Here is a 27,367-nt window from a genome sequence, read left to right on the forward strand (position 1 = left end):
ACCACATGCTTTCAAGATTACAGCATAGCTTCTTACCACTAGGTTACCTTTCCCATGATAAATCTTGGATTGTCTCTTTTGTCAGTCAATACCTACTTTCTGCACATAGTGGTCCATTTTGGATTTCCTCCAGGGAAGTCCCCTGCCTTCTGCTGTCACCCAATAGGCCTAGAACCTCAACCTGCAGAATAACAGGGGCAGGCCAGGAACACTACCTCTGGAGGATTATGGAAAGGAAAATGGCTGCTGTCAGAATGGGGCAATCTTCAAGGATCCCATTTCATAGAGATAGTGCACTTCTCTGAAACCTTTCTCAGTCCAGACTCTAGGGACAGAGCAAGATCTTATTATGTGAACCCTTCTCCAGTTTAGGGTGACCCTACAGTGGAGCAGCTGGGGCTCTATGTTCACCATGGTCACAAGTAGCCCACACAAAGCCCACACAAAGCAGGCATACCTTAACTGGACTACAAGTGGTGTTCTATCAAGCTGATGGTGGAGGAACGATTACCATAGATATTAGAAGCCAAAAACCAACACAGAAGTGGAAAAGACAGTTTATTTGTGTGGTAAGCCATTTCTCATGGCTGGAGCCAGGTAGAGGGGTTCCCAGGGTCAGTGGCTTGGCCAGAGCAGGGTGATGCCTGCATGGCTGCAGCGGAAATCAGGAACCTGCTGCTCAGGCTTGGTTTCCACAGAGACCAGGCGCCGTGCTCCTCGCTGGCTCAGGGGAATGCAGTCAGAGACACGGACCTCCAGTATCCTGCCCTGCCTGAAGCAGAATAGGTGAAGGGGGGCAGAGTCAGGGCAATGGCAGAGCTCCACCTTCACCAGGTTTTCCCAGCACAGGACTTACCCCTGGCAGTGTGCAGCCAGCACACCCACCAGCTCTCCCACTCGATTGTCCAGCTCCGGCTGGGTGCGATGTAGACAGACCACCAAATCATCCTGGCCCCGGGCATGCAGTACCACCAGCTGGTCCCGCCCACTCGTCACACTCAGCCCGGTCACCTGGGCACAGGCTACAGTCAGGAGCGCTGGGCTACCACATGACATGCCTGGCTGTCCCACCTCTCCTACCACCCCTCCCAAGCTGACCACTTCCCTCAGCTTGGCTACCAGGCCAATTTTCCTGAGCCCGCACAAAAGAACAGCCCCTCACTAAGTATCCATCATCCTCAGCTATCACCTTCCTCTCAAGGAGTCAGAGTCTCAAGGAGACCTTAGGGGTGGGAGGCTAGGCGACCACCAGTGCAGCCTGTGGGATAATATAAATTCTGTTTCCCTTCAGGCAAGTATGGTAGCCAGTGCACTCAGGTGTCAGCCTTGCTACATGCCCTCCCTGGTTGTCCTCCTCCCTGGCTGGCCTAGAGCTGTGGTCTCTAAGGTTTCAGAAACAGCAGCAGGACTCCTAGGCTGAGGCTGCCCCTGGACCTCCCTTGTGCCCACCATTCTCCCCAGATCAGCTTCCAACCTCATGAAGGTGATTAGAAGACTTAAAATGAGTTAGTACCATAAGGAACTAAATTTTAAATGGTTTCATTCTAATTTAGCTAACCACTCATGCTAGTGGCTGCCACATTGGACAGCAAAGCTGTAAAGAAAGGCCTTTTTTACAAACAGGATAGAGGTCCCTGGAACTTTGGGGACCCAAAAAGTAAATCCCTGTCCTCAGGACCTTACCTCTGGTCTCAAGATAACATCTATCCTATGGGAAAGGAGACATGGGCACAAGGAAATGTGCGTAGAGTGGTCACTGGGCCCACAACAGAGGCAGAAGAAAGTGCTCCCAAACCAGAGACAACAGAAAAGACTCCCCAGAGAGGCACTGGGGCTTCGGGGGTGCGGGTATGTGCTGACGTGGAAACAGGCAACACAAAGAGCTGGGGAGGTAATGCAGGTTTGGGGAAGGGGGGGCATGCTGGCATGTCAGGTAGGGTTGACCCTACAACCAGCAATACGAGGCTACTGTGGGGTTTTCAACAGAGAAGTGAATTAGGAACCCCAGTCTGCACTCCAATGTCTGGGGGACCTCAAGCTGCACTGCCCCAGCCCTGCTCCAGCCCCACTTTTACAGATGCTGCTGCTTACAGCCTGGAGAGGGACAGCCCGCATCACCCGGTACTGCCTGCCTGGTTCCAGCTTATACAAATACTGGTCTGTGAGAAGAAGTGCCCGATCTCGGCTCTTGTGGAAGCGATTCACCTGTAAAAAAGATAGCACGCATCACTGTCCTTACCACATTCATCCAGCCCTGGGGCTACCTGGTGCCTCAGGCTCTTAGCTTCTGGCTGGCCTCCCCTCTGATTGGACTGGAGCTGTGGTTTCTAAGGTTCCAGGGACAACTACGGGATTTCTGGGCTGAGGCATCCCCTGGGCCTACCCTATGCCCACCATTCTTCCCAGACCATCTTCCAACCTTGCGGACATGGCTAGAAAAGAGTACAGCCTTGAAGCCATCCTTCTCCCGGAGAGTCTGCAGCCGATGAGCAAAGAGGCTGGAGGCTGTAGGGTTGTCAATGGCCTGAGAATAGATGAGTGGGAGAGGTGTGCTTGATGTCGGGTCTTACAGACCCAATTTGGGATCAAGACAAAATAATTGCTTCTGTCAACCAGGCTCACGGGTGTAGCTCGTGACTCTCAGCCAGACCCCACAACATGGGTCCATCTCCCAGGGAGGCAGGAGACATAGATTCTGATGAGTTCTGAAAATTTGGACACCAGAGGCCTAGTCTCTGTCCTCATTAGAAGGCTGGGCATAGGAGACCTCAGCTTTATCTTCTCTCCTCATCTTCCATGTCACTACCCTACCCAGTAGCTGCAACTCAAGTCTTCAAAGGGAAGCATCAGGAGTGAAGGAAAGAGGCCTGTACAGACTCCATATATCACTCACCTGCAGAGCAGGGCCAGGAGACCCCGGTGACAGCTTAGGGACTAAAGGGATGTCAGGCTTAGCCCAGGGGAGAACAGAGCTGGGCCTTAAGAGTGGTGGAGAGCAGGGTGGCAGAATTATAGTTAGCAGAGATGCAGGAATACTCATACTAGGCACTGGAAATTCTCAGCTGTCCAAGCCCAGCAGTTAGCCTAATACTCACCGAGGACAGGTAGTCTTGGACCCAGGTCCGCTGGCAGCCCCAGTCCTGGCGCAGCCCCTGCAGCAATCCCATAGCAGCCACCTTGGCCTTGATCTGCACCATGTCTGAAGGTGGAATGTTCTTCACCAGCTGCCTGGCCCGCCATCTGGGGGAAGGAAGGGTGGTCAGAGGCATGCCTGGGGAGAGAGACCCCAAGTTTCTCCCTCCCCATCCTGCCTCCTCCCCAGAGTATACCCTACTCCTCTGCCCAATTTACTCACACAGATGGTTCATTGCAGCTTCTTGGGCCTCAGACTACCCACCCTGAAACTCACATGCTGAGGTCCTCATCTGTGTTCACTGAGCCTCTCCTCCTAGAGGCCCAGTCCTCAGAACCCTGGTCAGGTGTGGTTTTATTCAAGGGCCACCATCCTTCTACAGTTAGCAGCCCCCAATTCACAGTAAGGGAAGGGAGGCCTGCATCCAACTCCAAATCCCAAAAAGCCCAAAGACAATGAGACTTCGACTGCAGAAACTAGAAACTGGGCTAGCCGTCTAGACTCTACGGGTCTCTGTGAGGTGGATAGCAGGGCCAGGGTGTTCAGGAGTAGGAGAGAGGTGTGCATGGGTGGAGAAAGTGTGCCCTGGAAAGAAGGTACCTGCAGAAAAGTGCCTGGCAGATGTCCTGGAAAGGCTTCAGCACTGCTGGAGCCAGGGGCCAGGTGAGGTCACGGCCATAGAGTGGGGGCTTCCGAGCAGCTAGGAAATATTGCTGCAGCTCTACCAGATGTGTCCGCACCTTGTGCTGCCGGAACCAGCACATGATGGTGTAGATGGCCCGCAGGCGCCGGCAGCGCCACCGAGCCAGGGTGCCCCGCCATGCCTGCAAGGGGCAAACACAGGCTAAGTCCCACAGGCCCAGATGGCCTTCTGTTTCCCCTTTCTCAAGAACACCCTTGTGAATCTCCACTTGCTGCTTCTGGGTTGGGTGCAGCAGGGCCAGCTCTTGACTCTTTAGCATAACAGATCAACTAGTAACCAGAAGATTGGCAGTTCAGATCCACTCATTGCTCCACAGGAGAAAGATTGACAACACTAGAAACCTGATGGAGGGTCATTGTGAGTTGGAACTGACTGAATGGCAGTGGACTGGGTTTGGTTTCATTGTCCCTGTGTTAGCCATGCAGCCCAGTAGCATTCCTGCCCTTTTAAAAAAAGGATCTGACACTGTTAAGAGTCTTTCAAGGAGAACATGCCATGAGAACAGTGCAAGAAGAAGATAGAAGAGTATTCCCCAGGAAGGGCAATTGCCACCAGTCAACTTTGAATATACCCATTAAGATATAAGTACCCACCCCAGAAAACAAAAATCTTCAACCACAGTGTGATAAATGGAGAAAAGACTGGAGTTGTTAAGGATTTAATTTCATGTGGATTCAGAATCAGCACCCACAATAACAGCAGTCAAGAAATCAAAAGACACACTGTATTGGACAAGTCTATTTTCAAGGGTCTCTTAATTGTGCTAAAAAGCAAAGGTGTCAGTTTAAAGATTAAGATGTGTGCCTGATCAAAGCTGTGATAATTGCTTCACACACATATGAAAGGTGAACAATGGAAAAGAAAGTCGAACAATAAGTAAAAAAGACCAAAGAAAAATTGATGCCTTTCAATTATCAGGTTGGCAAAGAGTGTTGAATATGCCATGGACTGCCAAAGGTAAAACAAGTATGTCTTGGATGAAGTTAAATTAGGGTATATAGGAGAGGCTATTCCTATATACAGGTATATTTTGGAGGGTAGGATGGTAAAACGTCTCATATACTTTAGGTATGAGGTCAGGAGGTACCAAGAGAGTTTCATGCTCAGAAAAGTAGAGGATCATTGATAAGAAAGAGGAAGACCTTCAATAAGATGAAGTGACACAGTGACTGCAACAGTGGTCTTGAGCATGGTGGAGACTGTGAAAATGGTACAAGATACAGCAAAGTCTAGATGTATTGTTCATAGAGTTGCTATGAGTCTATTTGACTCCAAGACACCTCACAACAATCATCTACTTCCAGAAGGCCCTTAGATCAAGGAATGTGGCACAGCCACAAGGCTACATCCCTCAAAAACTAGAATACAAGTGGAAAGCCCAGGGGAACCTAAAGACAAAAATATAGGCAATACACAGTCAATTGAAATGCATATCATTACCAGGATACTAGTGGGAATGAGGAGTTATAGGCGCTCTAATGGCATAGTAGTAATAGTTGTCATCCCAATAGTAATAGTGCTGTCATCCCAAAGGCTCAAATCCACCAGCTGTTCCATGAGAGAAAGATGGACAATCTCTTCCCAAGTGTTTTATAGCCTCTTAAAACCTGCTGGAGGGTCAGCTATGAATCAGTTCTGATTTGACAGCACATAACACAAATGTGAATGAATGACAATTATGAGACAATTGGGAAAGTTTGAATATTGTGTACCTATTGGGTGACAATCACCATTCAGTACTAATTTTTTGAACTGGAATAATGGTATTATGTTAAAGTAATCTCTGCATGGTGGAAGGAGGAGTGGCATCCACTTCCATAATAGCTTGCCTCCGGAAACACTATGAACCTGGAGAGAGGATGAAAGGCATGCAAGCGTCGAGGACTCTCCTTCATAGGGTCGCTATGGGCCTGCGACTTGACGGCACTTAACAACAACAACAATCTCTGCATGTTAAAAAACAAAACCAATTAGCAAAAAAAGAATTATAAAAATCAAAGTGTCTGAACCTAACCTTGTGCCTTGAAACTCTCAAGTATTGCATTAGAAAAAGAAAGAGACAGAGTAGAACCATTTACCATACTGTAAATTTTAATGGAAACGGACTTCCCCATCCTCCCACAGAATGATTGGTGGATTTGACCCAACAACCTCTTGGTTACTGGCCAAACATCTTAACAATAGTGCCACCAGAGTTCCTTTAATGTGTTAGAGAAAATCTAAGAGGTAACCAAACAGACAAACTGATGCCTTTGAGTTGCGGTGTTGGAGAAAAATACTGAATATCACAAACAGGTATTTTTTTTAAAAAGGTGCAGCCAGAGTGGATGCAAGGATGGCAAAACTTCATCTCCTATACTTTTGACATGTTGCAAGGAGAGGCTATTCCTATATACAGATTATTTTCAAGCTGGGAAAATGAGCTGAACAGCCTATGTGTTTTCTGGTTTGGGGTTTAGACTAGGGTGTGGCTGTTGTTCACAATAAGGTGTGAACTGATTGAATTTGGCCTCCTCTCTAAAAAGTCTTTTGAGCCCTCAGGCTTACTTTTTGTGGATCTCCCTAATAAAATGAATAAAATGGGCAGGAGTGGCATCCACTTCAAAAAAAAAAAAAAAAGGCCTCCGATACTCTATGAACTTGGAGAAAAGATGAAAGTTTTATGTTCAAGATTTTCATTCATAGAGTTGCTATGGGTTGTCTATGACTCTATGGCACTAAACAACCACTCTAAAACAAAAAGTTATGGAAGGAGGAGAAGGAACTCTATCCTTTGGAAATTTAGACCTTAGTGACCAACAATGAGGTGATTTGCTTCAAAACCACACCTGTGTGCATAAAAGCATGGTGTCTAGAATAGATATTGCTGAAGCTGAGGATGGGCTCAGCACAAGACCCTCTATTCCTTTCCTGGAGTCTGAAGCTCTCCATGATAAGTAGTTAGAAGAGAGGAAGAACAAAAGGAAAGAAAGCTGGATTCCTGAAAAATTTGTTCTGAGCGACCAAGCCAAGCAGTGGCCTAGAGCACTCACCTGCACTGTACCTATCCTTTTGCCCAAGTCCCTTTTAACCACAGGGATGAGTGAGACCTCCATCAGTGGCCCATTCCTGATGTCCTCACCTTCTGCAGAAGGAGCACAATGATGGGCACCAGGCGAGCCCGGCTCTGTTCCAGCATGACCAGGGTGTGGGGTGAACGGATGAACAGCTTGCTGTGTCCAAAGGCCACATCCCCCTGCAGTCCATGCTGCTCTAAGAGGGCGCTCACAGCCGCCTTGTCTGAGCCCAGCAGGTGGTTGGGCCACGTGTATTCACAAGTCATCTTGTACCTGTCACCACATGGACAAGGGGCAGTGAGAGGCCAGGCCCTCAGGGAGGAGGGCTGGAGACTTCTGTGTTCATATGTCTCTGACAAACACAAGAAATCTGAGGCCAGCAGTCACAGAGCTCTGTCTGCACTGCAGTCTGAGAAGTACTGCATTAGAGACCCTCTGGGCCTGCTACTGAGATTCTACGGGAAGCATAGCTCTTGGGGTGATAGCAGGGTTGCAGGATCTGGGATCTCCATATACCTAGAGGGGCCAGGAAATGAAAAAGGCACAGGGGTTAGTACCTCAGCAGGAATCGGGGATAAGGTTGGCGGGATGCAAAGCCAGCTCTGCGGACCCTCACATTCTCCAGTAGCCCAAGATATGCAACTTGGTGGCAGCAATGGCCCTCGTCCAACTTCCAAGGCACTTTGTCTTCATTGGGCTTGATGCAGCGCACATAGTAAGGCTCCTATAGGATGTGGCCAGGGACAGAGAGAATCTGACACAAGGGACTTGCACCAAGTTCATGCCCTGTCCTGACAATGCCACAACTCTCACGGATCAGGGTGTGAGCCTGAGGAACTGGAAACTCAAGTGGCTCCTGTGATCCAGCACAATGCCAGTGGAGTGGAAAAGAGGCTTGAAGGGGTAGGAGTGGGGACAAGGACCAGTTTGGACAGAGAAGGCTTCAGGTGAGGGGTAATGGTGAGCAGTCAGAAGGGCTGAAATAAAGAGTGGAGCTGGAGGCAAGGGAGAACCCTGGAGGAACAGCCAATGGTCTGGAGGAGCTATGAGAAGGGTTGCTGGTTGGTTTCCCCACCACCACCATCCCTACCTGTCTTATGGGTGAGTGAGCCCAAGGACCAGGACAATTGATGTGCTGTCTAATTCAGCCCTGTCATAACCCCCACCCCACATATACTCCAATTCTGACTGAGTGTGAAGCTCCTAAAGGAAGTCTATGCCAGACATTCATCCCTAGTGGCTCTTAACAGGTACTGGTATGGGACAACCCAGCTTAAAGGAGGGTCATCTTCACCCAAGAGACAAATGGCCAAGAGGAGGTCAATGTATTCTGTACTTTCTATTTTTTTGCATGGTGGAGGCTATGAAAGCCAACCTGGCCCTGAACCTGGATGCTTGAAGCTATGTAGAAGGTGAGGCTTCCTACTCAGCATGAAGTTGTGGGATGGTGCTAGGTGTCCATACCTTGGAGGCCAGGTTTTCTACCAGGGCTACCATGGAGTTCTTAAAAAGTGTGCCAGCTGTTAGGGGGCGCTTGGTGACTTCTGTGATGTCCTGTTGTCCATCTGGCCACATAGCCTTCAAGGTGGGGTCTGTGCTGTAGACACAGGAGGGCAGCCATCACTGTTGCCTGTCATTAACATTCTACAAAGCCATGAGCCTTCTGCTATTTCTCCACCCACACAAGGCGGAGTCAGACCCTGCAGATTCGGAAGGCCCTTCCGGATCCAAGCCTCTATGAGACTGAATGGTATCCTTCAGGCACTTAAACCTACCTGTTGTACAGGAGCCGTTTGAAGTCCTGGAAGAGGAAATCTCGGTTCTTGTCAATGAAGCCGTCCACAGAGTACCTGAACATACCAGGGCCAGTGAGGGAAGGAAGGATGAGCACAGGGCCTGGCAGGTGGCCATGGACACATAGAGCACTGACCATTGACTGCCTCCCTCCCACCTCCCATTCTCTTAGGCTAGTCTCTCTCCCTGCTGCCATCTGTTCTCTCTCTGGGCAAGTGATTCTTTCCATCACGTTCTTCTCTCCTTTTTCTCACATCTCACTTCTCTCTTATGATTTAGCACTCCCTCAAGTGAAGTTTCTTTCCTAGAAGATGAATAGAAATTAGGGCTCTGAAGCCTAGTGCCCTAGAGCTGAATCTTAGCTCTACTACTTACCTGCTATGTGACCTTGGACAGGTTATATAACATCTCTGTACATCAGAGATGCTAGAACAGCATCTAATGAGTTTCAATAAATATCAATGACTGGTGATGGTTATTAGGATCTCCTGAGTCACTGTCTATTTTAATCTTTGAAGACTGAAAACTCAGAATCATAGTCTCATCTTTGACTTTGACTGCTAGAAAGCACATAGTCAATATTTTGGCTCTATCTTTACACTTGTGAAGACTTGCGGTATTGATTTCATAAAGTGATTTAACTTCTCAACTTTCCACCATCATCCTCACCACCGCCCTCTATTTCTCATCCTTGAAAAGAACATACCACCATCATCCTCACCACTAACCTCTATTTCCCATCCTTGTAAAGGTAATATTACCATCATCCTCACCACCATTCCCTATTTCTCATTCTTGTAAAGGTAATATCACCTTCATCCTGTATTTCTCATCTTTGTAAAGGACATACTACCATCATCCTCACTGCCATCTTCTATTTCCTATCCTTGTAAAGGACATACCACCATCTTCTATTTCTTGTCCTTATAAAGGACATACCACCATCATCCTCACCATTTACCTCTATATTCCATCCTTGTAAAGGACATACCAGACACATGCACTTCTCTCTAGAGTCATGCAAGATCCTCTTGGGAGAAGCAAATAAATGAATAAGGATAACAATGCCTGGCAGAAGCCTCAAATGCAAGCTTGAAATTAATATTTTAAATTACTTTGTATGCGTACGCGTGTAAAGCAGAAGATAGGTGTTGAAAGGAGTAGGTGGGAGTAGAAGGGAATACTGGTGGAGCAGGGAAAGGGGTGGGTCAAGAGACTCATGTCAAGGGCAGGGACAAAACTAAAACTACTGGCTATTTCTACAATTGGGAAAGATCTTTCATCTGCATTGTTCTGTAAAATGCTTGTCTGTTAGATACTTTTCTAAATCTGAGCATTCAGATTAAGATAGATTAGGAAGAAGGATTGGTCATCCTCTTCTGAAATAACAGGCCTTCGAAAACCCTATGTACAATAGAACACACTAGCAGATAGGACAACAGATGTGGAACTTTCAAGTACGGAAATACTAAGGAGAAAGAACAGTTGTAAGCAGACACTAGTGATTGGAACATGGAATGTGAGAATTACGAATGTAGGAAAATTAGATATTGTTAAGGAAGAAATGGAACGCATAAATATTGACATACTAGGTACTGGCTAGATGAGATGGACTGGCATAAGACATTTTGAATCAGATGATTAGGCTGGAGATTAAAAGGTGAGGAAAAATGGGGTTGCTTTCATAGTTAAAAAAAGTAATTTCTAGATATGTCTTCAAATATAATATTGTGAGTGACAGGATAATATCCATACACATACAAGGAAGTCCAGTGAATACCACTATAATTCAAATTTATGCACCAACAACCAGAGCCAAAGAAGAGGAAATAGATGATTTCTACCAACTTTTGCAGTCAGAGATCAATCAAACATGCAATCAAGATGCATTAAAAGTGATGGGTGAGTGGAATGCAAAAGTTGAGAACAGAGGAGAAGGATCAGTAGTTTGAAAGCATGGACTTGATGACAGAAACGAAGCTGGAAATGGGATGAAAGAATTTTGCACAATCAGCAATTTATTCATTGCAAATGCATTTTACAAGAAACATAAACGTAAGCTATACACATGGATTTCACCTGATGGTATGCATAGAAATCAGATAGATTACACCTGTGGAAGGAACCGCTAGAGAAGCTCAATATCAGCTGTGAAAACTAGGGCTGATGCTGACTGTGGAACAGATCACCAACTACTCATATGCAAGTTTAAGCTGAAGCTAAGGAAAGTGAAATCAAGCCCATAGGAACCAAAATATGAACTTGAGTCTATCCTATTTGAATTTCAGAACCATCTCAGGAACAGGCTTCAGGCCTTGAACACTGATGAGTGATGACCAGATAAGTTATGGGAAGATAACAAGAATATCATCCAGGAAGAGTGCAAAGGATTGTTGCAAAGACGGAGGAGAAAGAAAAGACAAAAATGGATGTCAGAGGAGACTCTGAATATTGCACTGAAGTGCCGAGAAGCCAAAGCAGAAGGAAGGCATCAAGACATTAAGGAGCTGAACAGGAGATTTCAAAAGGCTGCATGACAAGACAAAGTATTATAATGAAATGTGCAAAGAGCTGGAGTAAGAGAATCAAAGAGGCCCAACTCACTCAGCATTTCTTAAACTCAAGGAACTGAAGAGGAAATTGAAGCCTCAAGTTGCAATACTTCAGGATGCTTTGGGGAGAATATTGATTGATCCTGCAAGTAGTAAAAGAAGATGGAAAGAGTATACAGAGTCATTGTACCAAAGCAATTGGCAAACACAGAAGAACTTAATGAAACAACATGAGAAAGAGCCTATGGTGATAAAGGAAGGAGTTCAAACTGCTTTGAAAGAATTGGCTAAGAATAAGGCCCCAGGAATTGATGGTATACCAATTGACATATTTCAACTAACAGATGCTGCCCTAGATGTTTTCACCAACTTGTGCCAAGAAATGTGGAAAACAATCACTTGGCCACCTGACTGGAAGAAATCTATATTTGTTCCCATTCCAAAGAAAGGTGATCCCACAGAGTGTGGAAATTATCGAACAATATCATTAATATCACATGCAAGCAAGATTTTGCTGAAGATTATCCAAAAATGACTGGTACAGCACATCAACAGAGAACTATCAGAAGTACTGGCTGGGTTTAGACGGGGCCATGGTACTAGGGATATTGTAGCTAATGTTATATGGATCTTGGCTAATAGCAAGGAGTACCAGAAGAATGTCTATCTTTGTTTCATTGATTATGCAAAGGCATTTGACTGTGTGGATCATAACAAACTGTTGCTGACTCGGAGAAGAATGGGAATCCCAGAACACTTGATTGTGCTAATGTGAAACCTATACTTGGATCAGGAGGCAGTCATCAGAACAGAGCAAGGAAACACAGCATGGTTCAACATTGGGAAGGGGCACACCAGGGCTGTATCCTGTCTCCATACCTTTTCAATCTCTATGCAGAACAGGTTATCCGGGATGCTGGGCTCTATAAGGAGAATTGTGGCATCAGAATTGGAGAAGAATCATCAATCTGTGTTATGCAGATGATATGACCCTGCTTGCTGAAACTGAGGAGGACCTGAAGCACTTTCTGTGGAAGGTCAGGGACTGCAGTCTTCAGTATGGATCGAGACTCAATATCAAGAAAGCAAAGATTCTCACTACCGGCCAGATTGGCAGCATCATAATGGATGGTGAAGAGATTGATATTGTTCACAGTCAACACTCTTGGCACCAGTAGCCAGGAAATTAAAAGATATATTGCAATGGGAATGTCTGTGGTTAGAGACCTCTCTAAAGTGCTAAAGTGCAAAGTTGTCAGTCTGGAGACTAAGGTGTGCCTGATACATGCCATGGTCTTTGCAATCACTTGCTATACATCAGAGAGCTGTACAATGACTAGGGATGATAGAAGGGGAATTGATGTCTTTGAGCTGTGGTGTTAGAGAAGAGTGTTAAATATACCATGGACTGCTAGGAAAACAAACAGGTTTGTTCTGGAGAGGGTGAAACTGGGCTATTCCTTGGCAGCAAGGATTCTGAAGCTTCATCTGACATACTTTGGACATGTTGCAAGGAGGGATCAGTCCTTGGAGAGGGACATCATGCTTGGGAGGTGGAGGGACAGCACAGGAGAGGAAGACCCTCGATGAGATAGATTGATTCAGTGATGGGGGAATGGCATTAGGTGTTTCAGAGATGGTGAGATTGGCACTGGATAAGGCAAAATTTAGGGCTGTTGTACATTGGGTCACTATGAGTCACAGGCGACTCAACAGCACATAACAGCAACAACAACAAGCATCTGAAAGTTGGACAGTGAATAAGAAAAAAAATAATTGATGTCTTTGTCTTTGAATTGTGGTACGGGGATTAAAAAAAAAAAAACCTGGAGAAAGTACAGCCAGGGTGTTTCTTAATAATAATGCTGAAAACTTGTTTCACATATTTTGAGCATATTGTCAGGAGGAACCAGTCCTTGGAAAAAGGCATCATGCAGGAAAAGGTGAAGGGTCAGAGAAAGAAAAGATCTTCAATAAGAATTGATGTAGTGACTACAATATCAAAGTGGAGATTGTGAGGATGGTACAAGATAGCACAAGTTTCACAGGGTTACTATGAATCATTGTAGACTAGATGTCACTTAACAATAAGTGGGAGGAGCTCTAGTGGTCTAATGTCACGGAGGTGCACAGCCAACCAAAGGCTTATAGTTCAAATCCACCAGCTGTTCCATGTTAGAAAGATGGGCAATATCTTCCCATGTGATTTACAGCCTCTGAAAATACTCCCGAGGGTCAGATATGGGTCACTTCTGACTCAATGATACACAAAACAACAACTAGGACTTGGTGCTCAGAATGTGGTATGTGAGCTGGCAGAACAAGCCTCACCTGGGAGCTTGTTATAAAAGCAGAATCATTGAACAGCATGATGCCAGTGCACAGGAACTTGACAAGCATCATTCCCAGAAACACAGCAGTAGCTCCCAATCTTGGCTGCATACACCCATTCCTCACAACATGCAGATGCTGATTCCATTTATCTGGGGGGATCCAGACTTGGCTTTTTAAAAAAAAAAACCAAAAAACAAACAAAAAAAATCCCTCTCAGAAGATCTGGTGAAGGACATGTTTTCAGCTTCCTTAAATAAAAAAGAAAATCTGGAACTGAACCCACTCCTAAAGATGACCTTTCAACCAAATACAAGGCAGGCCTATAACATGAACAGTAAGGCCTATGAGGAACGTGCTGCTCAGAGAGGTAGGATACATTTGCTCAAAAACAAAGTTCATAGCAACATTATTCATCATAGCAAGAATATGGAAAGAGCCCAATGTCCAACCACAACTGAATGGATTGAGAAATTGTGGTACATTCACACAATGAAATACAATTTTGGGAAATATTACATAACTTGGGAGAGGCTTGAGAACATTATACTGAGAGAACTAACACAATCTCATCAGGACAAATGCCGTATAAGACCATTATTAGTAAAAATAGAAGAATAACTAGTAAACATATATGGAAACTCAAAGGGGGGCAAGGGCTGAGAATGGGTAGAGACGAAACCACAGCATTACACAGTTTGGTGGGAGGGTGAGGGGAAGTAAATGGAAAGGACACTGGAGTAAAGAAAGGTTCAATAGTTGTTAATTTTATAAAGCAATGAATTAGAATGATTGCATGAAACACAATGTGAATGAAAAATAGTGTGAACACAATGTATACAAACTTTGTAAGCAAATCAATAAAAAGAAAAATTTTAAAAAACCGAAAAACAAAACCCAAACCAAAGTTCAGAAGGCAGGGCAATTGGGGAAGATGAATGAATAGAAACAGGTAATGTATGGAGGGAATGGGAAGAGAAGAGTGCTCTTACATTGAGGGGATGGCAACTAATGCCGCACAAATAGCAGCAGGTTGTTGAATGGGGACCTAATCTGCTGGGTGATTTTATACTCAAATAACAGTAAAATGTTAAAAACAAAACCAACAAACAAAAACCCCGCAGTGATAGGCCAATAACTCTCAAGAGTCCCCAGAAAATATGCCAAACAGATGTCATTTCTTCAAGTCACAGGCCACGCCTCCTCAAATATAAATAGATACAGAGATGTATTTTCATTGTTGAGTAATGTCAAGTCAGAACCCATAGCTGACCCTCCAGTGGATTTTCAGAGACTGTAAATCTCACAGGAGGAGAGTGCCCATCTTTCTTGTGCAGAGCAGGTGTTGGATTTGAATCAAAAGGAACTGGCAGACACAGAAGAATTTAATGAAATCACATATGAGCAAGAGCCTATGGTGATGAAGGAAGAAATTCAAGCTACTTTGAAGGAAATAGCAAAAAATAAGGCCCAAGAATAGATGGTATACCAATTGACATATTTCAGCTAACAGATGCTGCCCTAGATCTGCTCATCAAGTTGTGCCGAGAAATCTGGCCAACTGACTGGAAGGGATCTATATTTGTTCCCATTCCGAAGAAGGGTGATCCAACAGAGTGTGGAAACTATAGAACGATATCATTGATTTCACACGCAAGCAAGATTCTACTGGAGATTATCCAAAAAAGACTGGAAAAGAAAACAACAAAAAACTGCCAGAAGTCCAGGCTGGGTCGTGGTACTAGGGATATTGTAGCTGATGTTAGATGAATCTTAGCTGAAAGCAGGGAATACCAGAAGAATGCCTATCTGTGTTTCATTGATTATGCAAAGGCATTTGACTGTGTGGATCATAACAAACTGTGGCTGACTCTCAGAAGAATGGGAATCCCAGAACACTTGATCGTGCTAATGAGAAACCTATACTTGGACCAAGAGGCAGTCATCAGAAGAGAGCAAGGAAACACTGCATGGTTCAAAAGTGGGAAAGGCATATGCCAGGGATGTGTCCTATCTCCATACCTTTTCAACCTGTAAGCAGAAAAGATTATCTGAGAGGCTGGGCTCTGTGAGGAGAAGTGTGGCGTCAGGATTGGTGGAAGATCTATTAACAATCTGTGTTATACAGACGACACAACCCTGCTTGCTGAAAACTGAGGAGGACCTGAAATGCTTGCTTCATAGGGTCAAGGACTGCAGCCTTCAGTATGGACTGAGGCTCAATATCAAGAAGACAAATGTTCTCACCACTGGACCAATTGACAGTATCAGGATGGATGGTGAAGAGATTGAGATTGTTAACAACTTTAGCCTGCTTGGCTCCACAGTTAACACTCTTGGCACCAGTAGTCAGGAAATCAGAAAATGTATTGTGATGGGAAAGTCTGCTCTTAGGGAACTCTCCAAAGAACTCAAGAGCAATGGTGTCACTCTGGAGACTAAGGTGCACCTGATACAAGCCATGGTCTTTGCAATCACTTGTTATGCATCAGAGAGTTGGACAACGACTAAGAAGGATAGAAGGAGAATTGATGCCTTTGAGCTGTGGTGCTGGAGAAGAGTATTGAATGTACCCTGGACTGCCAAGAAAACAAACAGATTCATTCTGGAGAGGGTTAAACCAGGCTGCTCCTTGGAGGCAAGGATTCTGGGGCTTCGTCTGGCATACTTTGGACATGTTGTAAGGAGGGAGAGATCCTTGGAGAGGGACATCATGCTTTGGAGGGTGGGGAGACGGCGCAGAAGGGGATGACCCTCTTTGAGGTGGATTGATTCAGTGACTGGGGTAATTAGGATGGGTGTGTCAGAGGCAGTGAGATTGGCACAGGATAGAGCAGAGTTTAGGGCTGTTGTACATAGGGTCGCTATGAGTCACAAACGACTCGACGGCACATAACAACCAACACCACCTTTGGGTTGGCAGTGCAATTCCTTACTACTAAATCACCAGATCACTCTGTTCTCTCTCTCTCTCTCTCTTTCCATCTAATATATAAATGATGTATACTCTTTATATGTTATGTCTAACTCATCTATCTTCGATACAGACATAGAGAGATAGGGCCATGAATTTCCATCTCACTCCTCCCCTCGGAGCACCTCTACCCCATGCTACAGTGAAATGGTGCCATGTTGGGCTTAGAGACTAAGGCTGAGAAGAAGGCCCTTACGTGACACTGCCCGCATAGTGCTTGATTCGGAAGTCTCGGCCAAACTCCATGCTCTTGTCTGTGGGGCAGAGCTGTGGAGACAGGCTTAAGGTTAAGCACAAAAGATGTAAGGGTAGTGTAGGGATGAGCAAAGGAGGCCATCCCAGTGACCCACCAGGCCCTCCAAAACTGAGTTAGCATAGCACTTGTCTGCTCAGTCCGGGATGGGGGAGCGGAGGGCTGGGTACCTGGCGGCTGGTGTAGTGTGGGTGGTGCCGATGGTGGGTGTCCAAGGTCTGCAGGAAGAGCCGATCAGTGATGGTGCCTGCGGAGCTGCAGGCCTCATCCAGCACAGCCAGGACACCGCGGTGGGGCCGCTCCACCAGCTCTATGATGGCAGCATTGTTGAAGTAATCGATCTGAGAGGCAGTCAGCAGAGGAAGACCTCAGAGAAGATATTCACTCCCTCCACCCCCTCCCCCCAGCCACTTTGTGCTCAGGCCCCCTAGGCCTACCTCCTGCTCTGGCATTCTGCTCACTTCCTGCATACCAGCAAGAATCACAGGAAGGGCCCTCCTTCCTCACCTAGTCCTCAAGCTGGCCCTTCTATCCCACAGACACAGTTCAGCCTCCAAGGCCAAGGCCAGGTGCCTGGCCCTCGCTGTGTCCTATGCCCAAGGATTGTCTGAACCCCATGCACCCACGCTTTTCCATGCGATGTGTTCCCTGTGCCCTGGCCCCACATGCTCACACTACCAGGCAGTGCCTTCCTGGGTCTGCCCCCCCCATGTGCTCACAGTGCTGGTGATGCCTTCCCCGTTCCTGTCCCCCATGCGCTCACGCTCTGCCAGGTGATGCCTTCCCGTTGATACTCGTCTTGCTCCTGCTTCAGGATGAGCTGGATGAACAGCTGCTGGAGCTTCTCGTTGCAGTAGTTAATGCAGAACTGCTCAAAACTGGGAGTGAGGTACAATTTTCAGAGTCCCTTTCGCTGAGTCTGCTGGGGGCTTGACAGATGCAAGGACTGCCCCCTTGAAATCTCTTCCTGTAACTACCCAAGTGGATCCAGTGCTGAAATTCCCCTGGGCTTAACCCAGCCTCCAACACTCATTCAGAAATGGATTTAGAGGCCAAAAAGGAAAGTGGGCCCTGAACTTTGGTCTTCTGGCCTTTCTGTGGCCCTGTCTGCCATCAAGGGAATCTTTATGGGGCAGTGAGAAGGAGTTGCACTGCCAAGCCGGAGGTTCTACTCCACCAGCAGCTTTAAGGCAGACAGATGGGTTATCTCATTCCATGTTATATACAGCCTCCATAAACCAGATGGAGGGTCAGCTATGAGTCAGTTCCAACTCCATGACAATGAGTTTGAGTTTTTTTAACCCACCATTAAAAAAAAAGCATGAGGCATCATTGAGTGGAAGCGCTGGGAAGCTGGTTTAGAAGGGTGAGTTCTGGGACCAAAGACCTACTAGGGGAAAGCCTTGCTTCCCAGCCAAGTTCCCCTGTGACTGAGACAGAAAAGGAAGTTTGGACATAATGAGGGTTTGGCATCAGAGGAGGGATGTGGTTGGCAGGGTCACCTGTTGACAGGGAACACCTCGAAGCCATAGATGTCCAACACGCCTATGACCGTGTCTTTGCCATCATGTCGAGGGTCCCGGCCTTGGGCTTCCATAATACCATTAATTCTATCTACAATCCACTCAAACAGCCGCTGGTATATTGCCTGAGGGAGGAGAGGACCAAGGAAGTGGTTGCTTGTTCCTCTGGCCTTGCCCTATTGAGTAGATCTCTAGAGTACCCTCCTACCCACTGTCCCCAGGTACCTTAGCACAAGCGTCTCGGGCATAGCAGGCCTCCGCCCTGGAGTGGCCCTTCTGGATGAGGTCCCTGCCCCCTGAAGCTACTGTGCGGGCCAACAGAGAGCGGAGCACCAGATCCCGGGGTGTGGCAGTCAATTCAGCCACATGGTCCACCAGCATCTCCTCTGTCACCACAAGACCCTCCTTCTCTGGCCCTTCTTCCTTTGTCTCCACAAACTCAATATTTCCCTGGTAACGGGGAACCATAAACAAAGTACAAGCCAATGGAATCTGCAGCACTATGGGGGAGGGAGGAAAGGGATGGAGCCAAGGATTCTATTTGGACCAGAGAGGCCAGCTAGTTGTGGCAAACCAGGGTCAGTCAAAAGTGTATGTGGTGATTGAGGGAGGCAGGGAGCCACAGAAGTGTGTCAAAGTATTCACAAGACTTTAGAACAAAAACCATTATGACTTCCCCAGCTGCTGGAGGAGGTCTGTCTCAGGAAGAACTGGAGCTCAGAGGAACCAAACAGCCCACTAAATAAGCCACACAGCAAGTAGAGAACAGAGAGGCTCCCAGCATTGCATTGTCATCCCCAACCTATGTCTGTATCTTAAGGAAAAGTTGTCCTCCAGTTAAGACCACATGCACATAGGCCTGATCTGGTCCAGGTTCTAGGGTGCAGAGTTCCAACTCAGGGATAGACAAGCCTCAGGGGAGCTCCAGTGAAACAGATGAGCCCAAGGATAGAGGTTTGGTGATATATCTGAGAATCCCAGGCCAGTCCCTCCCATTGCCTCAGAGTGGCTCTCATCCAGGAACCCCAGGAAGTAGCCGAGGGGCTCACCAGATGCAAGATAGCTGCTAGGATCCGATGAACAGATGCCATTTCCTCAGGACTGAATCCAATCACCCTCATGGCCTGGTTCACTGCCTGGTGACCTGTCTCATCTCTGTCCAAGGCCTAGAGAAAGCATTCACACCCTAGAGCTGTACTGAGCTCTGTAGCCATCATCCAGGACCACACTTACTGCTCTGAGCACTGCTCCCTCCACCATGGTGTCAGTCTGGGCCCAGTACACAAGGGGCCACCAGCTCTTTGTGCAGCCATATAGCTACACCCCTACTCACATTGAGCCCAGCTCCCTGGCGAGTGAAATTGTACAAAGCAGGATTCCTCTGCAAATGCAGCTTTTGTAGCAATTCTTCCTCACATCCCTGCAGCATCTAAAGGAAACACAGGACTCTTAGGCCTTTGTACCCTGGGAACTCCTACACAGGCAGAGATAGGTGGAGGCAGACAAGGTGCTCTTCATCCACCTCTGGCTTGGCAGACACAACTGTCTCCAGGTTGCTTCTGTTTTCATGGGCTCACTTTAGTTAGGATACAGTCTTGGTGCAGGCTGCAATGGAGCAGAGTGATTTTCTAATCAGAAGGACCCCCCCTGAGGGCACCTAGGAATGTGAGGAGTTTAGGAAAGTAAGATGATTAAATACATGATGTTTTCGTCTCTTGGACTGCTAGAAAGATTGACCTTTTGAATTGGCCAATTGCTCCATGGAAGAAAGATAGGCAGTCTTCTTTTATAAACATTTATAATCTCAGAAGTCTGCTGTAGGTTAGCTATGAATTAGAACCAACACGTGGAAGCAGGGAGACCTCAGAGGGTACAGTAGTTGGGGGATGAGGCAACCATCTGGGGATGGACTTAAGAGTTGAGAAACACCTACCTCAACAAGTGCATTTGAAAATCCAGCTAGTGCTGCCATAAGTAAACATATCTGTTGTTGTTACTGTTATGTGCTGTTATGTGAGTTACTGTGACTCTTAACAACCCTATGTACCCTGTACTATGCTGAGCCAATATATCTAGATTAAAAATAACTGTAAAAGATATTCTTGGTAAGGGGAGCGTACACCCAGAGTGGATAATAGATGAAATTACTGAATTAGTGCTTTTTTTATTCAGTGTGATGAAGATATTGTGTTAATGAAAAAGAATGACTTTATCTTTGTTGTTGTTGTTAGGCGCCATTGAATAGGACTCATCATGACCCTATGAATAACAGATCTGAATCCTGTCCTATCCTGTGCTATCCTTACCAACTCTGAAACACTTGAGTCCACTATTGCAGTCACCACGTCAATCCAGCTATTTAGGGATCTTCCTCTCTTTTATTGACCCTCCACCCTTCCAAGCATGATGTTTTTTTCTAAGAATGGCTTCTCCTCGCAACATGTCCAAAGAATGAGTATCAGCTTTGTCATCCTTGCCTCCAAGGAGAACTCCAATTAGGCACTAAATACTTAAGTGTATAGAAATTGCAACTTACCACAGGTTTAGTAACAGCAACAATAGAAACATAGGAAGAGCAAATGGCAAACCTAACAATGGGATCTGCATAAAGCTTCTATGGATTCTTATTTTTTTCTATTTTTTCTTTATACATTAAAAAATTTCTGGTAAAAATATTAATGTAAAGATTAAAGACTTTTGGATGGAGGGTTTCGCTCCACAGCTCTAGACCCTTACCACTCACTGATGGCTTCTACCTGTCTCACCTCTCAGGTCCTAGAGGCCTGTAGTTCCTGTGTCCCCACACTCCCTCCTATACTCCTGAATGCTCGTTTTAACAATGACTGCGACCGCTCCACTAGCTCAAAGTGAAGGTCTACCGCTAGCTCCAAAGCCTGGTCTCCTCCAGGACCACCCTTCCTCACCACTCACTGCTGCCACGTCTCTCCACACTGGGCTTCTTACATCGTCTTCCGGGTTTTCTAATCACGTTATCAATTCAGGCTTTCCTGGGCACCCTGCCAACCTGAAGACCAGAAGGGTGTTGTTCACTCCCTTCCCACTGCAGTATGCCTTGGGCTGGGGATGCACCAGGGGCTGAACATAAGAGTCTGGGGGCGGCGACTCCTACATAGGTATCCTATGTGTGCCCCAGACAGCCTTGGACGTGCCCAGGTTGGTCTTGGCCACCAAGATCGCCGCAGGACAAGCTATGGAGCGTCGGTGGGGTTCTGGCTCCCCAAAGCAGTGATTCCCTCCACGGCCCTCCAGGATTGTAGCGACCCCTACCAAAGATTGCTCCTGCCTTTAAGATTACAGCCTCGGAAACCTCGTGAAGGTTGTGAATTCCAATCACATTTTGTTTTGGAAACTCATGGTTGAATTTTTTGGTTATGATGACTCCTCGCCCCGGCGAAAAGGCGAGGCAAAAGGCGAAGACTAGGGCTGCGCTGGTGGCCAGGGGTGGGGAGGGGGATGATAGTGTGTGTAGGAGGGGAGGTAGTATAAGGTGAACAAGGTGACAGCGTGGACACGCGAACATCAACCCTTCCACACCCAATAGAAGAACAGGACAGAGCGACAAACAGGACGGAAGACAACAACGTGATAAAGTGGGAGGGGAGAAGGGCGGAGCTAGTAAAGTGGGCGGGGCGACGGCGAGACGTGCTGGGGAGCTATGGGTGGGGCAATGCGTCTAGAAGGGAGCTGAGAGAAGTGGGAGGTGGGCGGGGATAGGGCCCGGGGAGGTAGGCGGGGCAAAGGGTGAGGCAAGGGCTGAATGGTGGGGCGGAACTGAGGAAGTGGACGGGGCGAGGACGGGTATGGTGAGGGAGGGAGATGGGGAAGACCGCTCCCCCATTGCGCAGCACCTTGGCTTTCCTTACCGCTCCTCACCTGGTAAAAAGAATGGAAATTCCTCTCGCCCACGTGCTGCTTGAGGACCCGGGACTGCGAAAGGAGGGGAAGAAGCTTCAGCCTGTTTCTGGAACCTGCCCAGCGAGCCCCCTTTCACTGAGCATCTCTCAGTTGCACAATAGAAGGGACCTCCATGCTGGGCCATGGTCATCCTGGGACTAGAAGGAACTCAAGCCTGATCCTAGAGACTGACTGGCCCCCTTAACCTCCAACAGATAGTATCTTCCCAGCTCTTAACTGCCCCTCCTAGTACCAGTGAATCCTCTTCTGGGGGTTGAGGGACACAAGGACTCTTCAGCCCACCTGCCCAGGGTCTGCAAAAGCAGGCCCACCTTCTCCAGCAGATAGCTATGGATGTGACCTCCGATGGGGTCCCCCTTGAAGTCAAAATTGATGTCCATGTATTTGCCGAAGCGACTGGAGTTGTGGTTCCGATTGGTGCGAGCATTTCCAAAGGCCTCCAGCACGCAGGTGGAGTTAAGTAGCACATCCTTGACCCTTGTGGGGGCAAAAAGGTTGCTAGCGTGATAGGAACTGAGACTATACCACAAGTCCTCCAAGGGAAGTTAAGAGTAGTAACACTAGAGGAGTGTCTCCCTCTCTCCCCTGCCCTTATTTCAAATCTTTTCCTACAAAAATCATAGTCTCAGGATTGGATTAAAGGTTGGGTTTTTACAAGGAGCTACAGAGCCTAGTCTTGCATTTTAGCACTGTTCTTTTTTCACTTCACTTCTAGGTGTTAAAAAAGTTGTTTTGTTTTGTTTTTTTTTATTCCAGTACCGGGAAGCTTGTGCTGAGAGGCTGTTTGCAAGGAGCATTGCTTCTGAAAGCTGCCCTGGAAACGCTGGAAGGTGCTCTTCCCCTAGAGGTGCAGATCTCAGCTGCGCCTGTACATCCATCAGCTACTTCCCATTGATTTCTAGCTGCAGTAGTGCCTGCTGCACCTGCTCAGCCTCACCTCATCTCACCCTACTCTAAACAGGATGAAACTGAGGCACCGCCCAACACAGGAAGCTGCTTTTGCAAGATGGCTTCAGCTGGGGGGAAGGGGCAGCAGAAGAACTTCAACCTACTTCAGATGCCCTGACTCATATGTTCTGTCTCTCCCAGCCAAAGCCTGGCCAACATCTCCATTCTTTCTTCAGTTCTGCCCTTAACACATGCAGAGCTCTACAAAGCCACCTTTTCTCCACTCTTCTGCTGTCCTTTTCCCCCAACAGCCTTTGTCTGCTACCTCCTTCAGTGTCTCATTTCCCTTAGCTGTGGTCTAGACATGTCTTATTTCTAATATTTTCTCAAGGGACATCATCACTGGCCTCATGCTAAGGGGGTTCACTGGCTGCCTAATTCTCATGCTCCTCACTTTTAGGTTCCAGGTTTAATACACAAGGCCCAAGCCATCCCTGGCTCCTCCTCCTTACCTCTCCACCTCAGCCCTCTGGCTCGGGTTGGTGACAGCAGCAATGTACTGCATGATGTGCTTGCTAGCTTCCGTCTTTCCTGCCCCACTCTCCCCTGCCATCAGATGGATGGAAAGATAGAAAAATCAGTAGGGCTGCTAGTACCAAGCTGGTCCCACCAGACAATGCTCATTTTTTTAACCTTTCTTAAAATTGTATTTCATTCATGTACATTGTTTTGTTGGGTTTGTTTGGTTTTTTCCACTTACTCCCTCCACCCACCAAACTCTTCAACCCTGTGATTTCCCCCCTCCTCACCCTCAGCCACTCTGCTCCTCCCCTTCCCTTTCTGTATATCCATACTCATCTCAGTGATTATCCTTCTGTTTTTACAATAATGGTCTTATACAGTATTTGTTCTTATGTGCCTGAGCAGCCAGTGCTCCTTAAATCAGTCCTTCGCATCCTCAGACTGGCATTCAGGAGTCCTGGGCAGTCTCCCCTCTGGACCCTATTCCTTATCCCATGATTTATACACAGGAAAACTGAGGCTTAGATAGTAAATTGGAGTTGGTGAGTGAGTGGGGTCTAGGATGGTCTCCTTGACCTGAAATGACGATGCACGTGTCCTTAGAGCGGTGCCTCATAGCCTTGTAGGCAGCATTGGCCACAGCGTAGAGGTGGGGTGGTCGTTCGTAGAGTTCTCGACCCTGGTACTGGGTGATGACCTCGGGCCCATAGAGTGGGAGCTCTTGGTAAGGGTTCACAGATACCAGCACCTCGCCGATGTAGGTGTAGATGCGGCCCTTCTCAAACCTGGGAACAGGGATGGGTCAGTCTCAATACTCACAACCCTACCCCAAAGCTAGACTAAGATGATTAAGCCTTAGAATGGAGGTGCCAGGCCATCACAGCATCAGGAACCTGGGGCCCTAGTTCCTTTCATCATTGGAATGAGCTGCAAAGTGGGAATGTATGCAGATGAGCTGGTACCTGACATAAAGAGGTGCAAGGGCAGCCATGAAGACTGTTGATGAATTGGATTAGAGCCCCTGGGCAGATGAGGATCCTGACCACACATCTGAGAAGGAACAATCCAGAAACAAGAACTGGTTCACATGGCAGGCAGAACTGTAGCTAGATCTAAGTTTCAGTCTCCTCTCCCAACGGAGGCCAGAGGGACAATGACTGAGGGTAGGAGGGAATCAACCCTGAGAGACAAGATAGGATATGTATGTGTGTGTGGTGAGTGGGACGACACCTTAACTTGTTTTTCGGTCTAGACACACCCCAGGAAGGGGGTGTAATGCAAGGTGGTCTGGTATGGAGCTCTAATAACTGTCTGCTCTTTGGCACCTGCTCGGCCCTCCCATGCATACTCATCTTAACTTTCTGATGCTTCTCCCCTCAAACCAGGACCCTGTGAGGTGCCTGTGTGAGGTCTGTCCATAGCGTTCTCTCAGAAACCTCCCTGTCCTAGGGAGATGAATGGCTTGGTGCAGGGCCTGTCTCCTCAGCCCTCATCTTCCATCTGCTCTATACAGATGTCCCCAGGCCCCTCTGTGTGCCTCACCTCAGACTTGCTGCTCACAAGTCATTTTCTTATCATTGTCTCATAAGCTGGTTTTTGTTAAGATGGAAATTAAATCATGTATATAAAGAACTTTGCTCTATGCCTTACATCAATCAGAGGCCATGCAAAGGTGTCTTTCCTGTTCACATGCCTTTGTAGCCCTGTGACTAGCCTCACTCAGACCCTCTGTACCCCTTCCTTCCTTCCTGAGCTTCAGCCCAGCTCCTTTTCCACCCTCTGTGCCAAACTCATCCTACTAACCCACCTTAAATATCACTTCTTCAAGGAACTTCTTCCTGGCTCACTCCTCTGCTCCAATAACACTGTGTTCTTCCTCAGAGCAGTAACCTCAACTCATTGCACAATTCCTGACATGAAGGTCAGATGGGGTGGGGGTGGGGGTGGGGGGTGGAGGGCCAAAGGGGCAGGAGTTGATAGCAGAGCAGCAGTCTGGGTAAGGCAGAGCTTTCTGGAGCCCTGGTGGAGTGCTGGTACCTGTCTGCCTAGAGTAGTCTCCATGATTGATAGTCTTTGCTTGTTAATTCAGAAGAAGTCTGAGTTGAAGCCAAGCCCTGACTAACAAGTTCAATCCTTTCCACTGTCCCCACCTGCCTGTTTCATAGGTCCCTTTGGAAGTCCCCGGTGGACAGACTGGAAGAATCTGGTCCAGCACGGAGTGGATAGAGGGTGGCTGGATGCTACCCTCTGTTTACCTACTAAGGACAGCAGTTCAGCCTCCTCCTTCCCTCATCACTGGCCCTAGATTAAAGAGTTGGGAAACGACCTTGGCTGGATTTACCTGAGCTTCAGGTTTGTCATGAAGTCTTCCATGGTCACCTGGTCCAAAAGCACAAAGTCGGGTTTGCCATAATCAGGTCCTTCTTCCATCCTGACAGCTGGAGCACCCAAAGCAGGTGGCCCTGATCTTCTAGGCCAGGCTGGCAAGAGAGGTTCAGCTCTGCCTTTCTCCTATGCTCACCCTGTGCCTCCCCAGCAGCGTGTGAAAGAGGAAGTGGGTTCTGGCCCTTAGGAGGTGCTGCTGACCCACTTCTTGCTCTTCCCCCACCCGAGGTGCTCTGACCCCTGCTTCCTGGTTCCCGCCCAAGGTGGAGGATGTGCCTAACAGTTTGACCCATTTGCATGCCAAGGCTAAGGAGCTGATGGTTGGCTCCTCCATACATGGCCTTCTGCCTGCTCTGCAAGTTCCTTTATCTCAGTGGTTTCTCTAAGTCTATCCTGGCCCACCTCAAGCAGTAGAATAGATTCAGTGGCTCAAACTCCAGGAACCTGTTAGAATCACCTATAGAGCTTTATTAAAAATACCTTGTGGTAGTGACTACACAGCATCATGTCAAAATACACTATACTGAGCACCAGTCGAATGTTGTACTATGTATATTGTACCCTAATTTTTTTTTAAATGTTTATGTGCACTCTCTTCAGAGGTGATTAGTGTAAGGCCATGCAGTGGGCCACACTGGAATGCAAATGACAAAAGTAGCTTCATGTCCAACCCAGTCCTTAGAAGTCACTATGCTCCAATTTCCCTCATTTGTGATCTGAATGTCCCTTTGACCCCATGTACTAGTCTGAAGCCCAGGCCTCTGGGATCCTGTTTTCCAGAAGTCTCCTTTGCTGAAGCAAAGACCTAGCAAGTATTCTGTGGGAACATCTCATCACTTTAGTGAGTCATGTTCATTGATCCGTTTCATCACCAAAAAGTATGAGGTGGCAAGGGGGTGGGGAATTATACAACAATGAAAGGATTTTTTTTCCGCAAAGAGAAAAGTGAACTGGGGAGGGGCAGGGAGGAAAATGTACAACAATGAATAGAAATCCAAGTTCTCTATTAACTTCCACTAAAATCTAAAAAAAAAAAAAAGCGTATGAGGCAGTCTATATAGTTCATCTTAGTGCTCACCATCCTCAGAGGCCTGTCAATTTCATCATGGGGAGAAGTTTGCTGAAGCCCAGAACAGCCATGGATTCTACTTAAGAAATCAGCTCAAGGTGTACACCAAGAGGAAAGCAGGACTGGCCACTAGGCTTGACCACCCAGAGTGTACTACCTTAAAATAAATACTTACCTAACAAAACTTTGTTCACAGCTTCAGTTTGCTCGGATCCACAGTCAACACTCTTGGCACCAGCAGCCAGGAA

The 27,367-nt window shown here is 47.1% G+C and overlaps 1 protein-coding gene across 1 annotated transcript; it reads right to left on the bottom strand.

Moving 5' to 3' along the window:
* Window positions 1-615: 615 nt before the first annotated feature.
* Window positions 616-26,095, bottom strand: MYO1G (myosin IG). The gene is made up of 22 exons (XM_006898601.1): window positions 26,007-26,095; window positions 24,242-24,450; window positions 23,656-23,749; window positions 22,567-22,732; window positions 22,214-22,267; window positions 19,653-19,748; window positions 19,369-19,485; window positions 18,545-18,769; window positions 18,299-18,444; window positions 17,560-17,674; window positions 16,967-17,137; window positions 16,740-16,810; window positions 8,668-8,742; window positions 8,357-8,489; window positions 7,450-7,616; window positions 6,958-7,165; window positions 3,734-3,957; window positions 3,096-3,240; window positions 2,420-2,524; window positions 2,092-2,205; window positions 857-1,011; window positions 616-772 (listed from the first exon to the last, which is right to left on the bottom strand). The coding sequence occupies exons 1-22, from the start codon at window positions 26,093-26,095 to the stop codon at window positions 616-618; spliced, it is 3,036 nt and encodes a 1,011-aa protein (XP_006898663.1).
* Window positions 26,096-27,367: the final 1,272 nt, after the last annotated feature.

This window comes from Elephantulus edwardii, unplaced genomic scaffold (assembly GCF_000299155.1).
Source record: "Elephantulus edwardii isolate Elephantulus edwardi_28Jun2011 unplaced genomic scaffold, EleEdw1.0 scaffold00234, whole genome shotgun sequence".
Classification (NCBI taxonomy): domain Eukaryota; kingdom Metazoa; phylum Chordata; class Mammalia; order Macroscelidea; family Macroscelididae; genus Elephantulus; species Elephantulus edwardii.